We start from the raw sequence: 5,165 nt of genomic DNA, 5'->3' as shown, positions 1-5,165 counted from the left end.
GATTTAAGCTAAATTTATTACTAGATATCAAATGTTCCAAAATATAGAAAGCAGAGTTCCTCAGGAAAAATAAAACACTTATTAGCATTAATAAAATAAAACCCATTTCCCTCTTGTGCTGTTATTAATGCTGCAAATCTGTACTGCCAGAATCAAACGATTGCCAAACCTGTAACTTTATGCCAAGTTTCTTCAACAGTCCAACAACCTCCTCGAGATCTTTTAAGCCATACTTCACCAATTGGGCAACACCTGTTTTCTGTTTTATTAATGAATTTATTGTTGGCGTGAGATCTTGCAAATCTCCCTTCTGCTCAATAAATTTGTATAGTCGACACAGCTGGAAAGCAAAGAGGCACAGTTAGCTTGCAGTCCACAGCAGGGAAGGCTCACTTTGCAGTGTTTCATATACAGGGGAACCCAGCAAAACTTTAGCACTCTAAGAAGGGAATTTTGTAGTTGAAGGTTATTTTAGCCTTTACCACAATCCCAAGGATTATTATCCTTTTCCAACAACTCTAAGGCACCTCGCAGAAGTGCTTCAGGCATCTACTTACAGTTCATTTTCAGTCACACACACTCACTTGTAGTTAATACTGACCCCAGCAGAGCAGACCTTGGCACTAGCAGAGCCTCCATTATATATTTTCAAGCCTGTATTGTTCCCCTTTCCGTTCTCATGGATTACCATTACTACAGGCACACAAACAGAAGGAGCGAGAAGTGGGAAGGAGGGGCCGGAGGGCAAAGTCTGACTCGTCCTAATATTACACCAAATCAGCCAGAAATTCCCTCTCCTTCCTTTGCTTGAATGATTCCTATTTGTAGCCATGGATGCAACTCAGATGTCATCTCCTGCAGGTAGCCTCCTGATCTTTCCTTCTCTCCTACTCAGACCTTGATCCCAGCTCTTACCACCTGTACACACTGTCCTCCCCAGGAGAAGGTGGTGGCTGACGATGATCTATCTATGGGCCAGGCACAGGCTCTGGCACAGAGGAGGTGAAAGAGGAAATAACTGGGATCGTAAGACCAGAGAGAAAACTCCCAGGAGCTAAAGTGGAAATTAACAAAAATTATAGCTATTTTAAGGCTGCAGGCAAGCAGAACCTGGTTCAACTATAAATTGGCACCTGGAAACTAAGAGATGAATGAAGACTTGGTTTCGTGTAGTTTAATATAATAATTATAAATCACTTGTATCTTCTAAAAAATCCAAAAATGTCAAAATCTCCTCTAATCTCCTTACTAAAGATTAAATATTCTCATTTAAATTTTTCTTAATAAAATAAATTATTTCTTCTCAAATTTTAACATTAAATTACTCCATTAATAAAATTCCAGAAGCACTAAAGTCAACATCCCCAGGTTTGGGTCCTCATCCTATCATCAACTAACTCCATGTCACTTTGGACAAGTCAGTATATCTCTTTGGGCTTTAGTTCCTCATCTGTAAAAGAAGAAGACTGGGCCGTGTATCTGAAACTCTTTTACAATATTTCTACTTCCTTTTCTAATATTCTTAGAGTTCCATTTTTAAATAATGAGAGTACCAATCACCTTTATTAGCTACTAATTTTTCCATTTTAAACTAATCAAACACACAACTTTGAATTAATGCTTATCATCATCAAATGACAAGTGGGTAGAGATTTAGCAAAAAAGCTGACATTTTAGCAACCAATGCAGCTTTCATGTGCAAGTGTGAAATATTTTTGAAATGTGACATTAGTTCAATGAGTCTTTTCGACTTAAACTTTTGGGTAAGACATTACTGAAATAGTTTCTTGAGTTATTTATCACGGGACTATTTGTGCGCATAGGTATGTGCTAAGTACACGTCTAGGGTATTATCTAAGTACTATTCTTTATATTAGAAGATTATTCCACTGGGTCACTTTGTATATCATTAATACCTCCTCCAATATTTAACACTTAAAATTTAACCTGGCTGAATTTCTAGAATTCTTATTGCTATGTATCTGGGTTTACTTTCTCTGCCTGCAAACTATATGGCTGATTTCTTTAAACTGTGGTCTACATGTGCCCTGTGAAAGTCATTTTAAAGAGCTGAGGGTAGACACGTGCTGCATGTATCCATCCCTTCATGGCTTTTTAAAGGCCAATTCAAATTAAGAAGTTGAAAGAAGTTTGTAGGCTTCTCAACTTACTTCTCGTCATATCCCTAGCATTCTGCCTGCCACACTGTAAAAGTGTGATTCTGTCCAAAAGATTGAGTGATTCTGCCTGACCTGTGTACAATCATATTTTAATCTATCCCATATGATCATCACAGGATCAATAACTGAGTGTCAGACCAAGAGCTAGAAAGGTTCTGGAAAAAAAATTAAAAAAAAAAATCTTCTTATATAAATATTCAGGAAAATGTAAGAAATCTCTGTTGTCTTCTGCTTTTCAGTGACTCAATTAAATGTGGGTTCCTATGCCAAAGATCTGGGCCCAATCTGCTGCCTGTAAAAGAACACAACAAGCCTGGTTACCCTGTAAGATGTTCCTCATGGACAACAGGATCAAGTACAAGATTTTAGGAGGAGGAAATGTACCAGAAAAGCAAGAGCTTTAAGTCAATGCTGAGGTGTTAGAAGTCTAGGGTGGGGTGCGGGATGGGTAGATACTCAAATGACTCTGCAGAGCTTTGTGCCTCATTCTAGTAGCACGGGCTCTATTTTAGAAGAGGATAGCTAGTCCTAGGTCTGCTCGCAGCCTTTACAAGGGATGTGAAATACAAGTGTCTGGTAGTGGAGAAAGAACAGGATGATTATAGCACATTAAGCGGCAGCATGGAGAGGCATTCTTTGATCACAGCACTGGTTTCTCTCTTCCCCTAATCCCAGAGGTTGCCATGGTACCTGTTAATGCTCAAGGGAAAAACTGTCTGTGAGGCGGCAGGAAATGCTGCTGTCTTACTGCAGCAAGAATTCGGCAGCATTTTCTGGTATCACAAAATCAGAGAGAGTGAGCTGTAATAACACCATTAGAAGGTATTTACACTATACTTACACTATTAGGAGACAAAGACAGATTACAAAATTTGGCTTCCACTTCTCTCCTCGTCAGCTTTTCTGTCTAATGTAGGAAAAAAAGGTAACAATGAGAGTGACCAAACTGGCCCTGAACAAGATACAATTTCCAGGCTAATTCCGACAAGTACATCTTTCATTTTGGACAAACTGCTCCTAATCATGAAGGATAAATTCATTCTGCAATTTACAAAAATAGTTTTTCCAATTCACATTAAAATGTAACTAGTATTGTTTTAAAATCTGAAAAATCCTGACATAAAAGAATTAAAAAAGAGAAAACTGTACTTGCTGAATGGTGTGGCGACCTAGAGTTGGACAGGCTTAACCAGGGTGTTTCTGTTTGTTTGGGGAGGTAGTTAATTGATCTGTGTTCCCTTAATAAAAACCACATACTGACAGGCTCAGCATTTCATCCCACACTGGCAGTTAGGCTGTGGCTGTGGGATATGAACAAGGCTGACCTGAAGGCCCTCTGCACAATCTCTGGGATTTCTGCCAGCGTCTGACTGATAGCACATTGTATCCATCACTGCTAAATAGCAGCAGCACTTTTGGGGGAGGAGAGAACCACCACTAGAAACAAACGCTAATGTTAAGGTCCTCGAGGTGTATCTGCCAGATAAGAGAAAAGCTAGTTAAGCCTTGTGGTGTATAAAAAACAATAAGCCATAATGGAATTCCACTATGTGTTGTGCCTTAATCATGGACTGGCACGGTTACTGAATCTCCTGGATGCCTCTTATTTATTATAAAAACAATGTGTAAGATGAAAAGAAATCAGAAAAGATAAGCATTCGCCTTCATCCAAGCCCCATAATATAACACTATTTAAAATTTTCAATGTTTCCCCTCCAAGCTCAACACACATACTATAAAGTAATTGCACACATACTAAGTAGTAACGAAATACTACAATGTGGCTAAATAAGAAGAGTAACTGAAGGCGTTGCTTCCCCACTCCTACAGGATGGAGTGGAAATGAGGCTCCAACAGAGATTTAAACCACTCTTCCCCAATTTAACTAATCTAAATCTATAAGTGATTTTACTGATGAGCACGGTCTGGTTGGAAAAATTAAGGGCAGGGCATAAGTCTCTGATTCTCAGTATTAACACTCCCTTTTCTTGGCCTCTGTAAAGTAAGTATAATAATAGCACTTGTGAGGATGGAGTGAGTTAATCCCTGTAAAGAGCTTACAATAATGCTTGGCACATGCATAAGTGCTCAAATAAGGTCATTACTGGCAAGTATCAGGACTGACTTTTTGCCTTGAGAGCAGGTTAATGAAGAACTTTATCATACAAATTGAGTAACATAATTTGAATTTTTCAAATCAGAATTTTTTTTAAAAAAGAAAACACCCTGGAGGTCACTAGTAGTACAAGGCTCAGTCCAGAATAAAAGCTCGACTAATATTTGTTAACTATTGACATAATCAAAGAGAAGTTGTTCTTTTACCTGATAGCAATGAAGAAAAGAGATAAAACTCCCAATTCAGTGTTATGCTTACATCAGCAAGAAAATGCTCAGGAACTATTATTATCCTTCAGTATCAAGTCAAAGTAATTAAATGCTTACCACAGCATCATACAGAATAATGTAGACTTGACTGAGTTTATCTTCTGGGATCCCACAGTGTAACAGTATTGCTTTCAATAACATGGTATGGTTCAAGTAAATACTGTAATTTCTTTCCTAGGATACCAAAAAAATTATTTTCATTATAAAAGCAATTCAGGTACATGACCAAATCTAGACTCTTACCGCCAATTAAACATCCTTCATATATGGGAGGATCGAACACAAAGACTGAATTTTAGCATACTGCTTTTTAGCTTATTTTTTCATATATATTCTTTTTTCACTATTGCAGTCAAAGAGTATAATATAATTTAACGTTTTATTAACATGTTGAAAATACTTTGGACTTCGGTTATGTTAAAAAGCCTAAGCAAATTCACACAGATTTAAAGAAACAAAGGATCTGGCCCAATAGTAACTGACATATAAGCACAGGCTGGTAGAACAGTTTGTTACCTTTGTTCATACAAGCCAATTTATGAGCACTGAAAGTCATGAGCTGTGTGCTGAGCTAGGTGCAGTGGGGCATATAGAAAAGTA

General features: G+C 37.8%; 1 protein-coding gene across 1 annotated transcript in view; it reads right to left on the bottom strand.

Annotated features, from left to right (window-relative positions):
- EIF2AK4 (eukaryotic translation initiation factor 2 alpha kinase 4) overlaps positions 1-5,165 on the bottom strand; it is a 103,702-nt gene that overhangs the window by 26,392 nt on the left and 72,145 nt on the right. Inside the window, exons 27-28 of the mRNA XM_011355148.2 lie at positions 3,022-3,087; positions 170-340 (exon numbers count right to left, since the gene is read on the bottom strand). Of these exons, the coding sequence (XP_011353450.1) occupies positions 170-340; positions 3,022-3,087 (237 nt within the window). The remainder of the gene's footprint in view (positions 1-169; positions 341-3,021; positions 3,088-5,165) is intronic.

This window comes from Pteropus vampyrus, unplaced genomic scaffold (genome assembly GCF_000151845.1).
Source record: "Pteropus vampyrus isolate Shadow unplaced genomic scaffold, Pvam_2.0 Scaffold19, whole genome shotgun sequence".
Taxonomy (NCBI): domain Eukaryota; kingdom Metazoa; phylum Chordata; class Mammalia; order Chiroptera; family Pteropodidae; genus Pteropus; species Pteropus vampyrus.
Note: the sequence above shows the minus strand (reverse complement) of the source record. Positions and strands in the feature narration are given on the sequence as shown.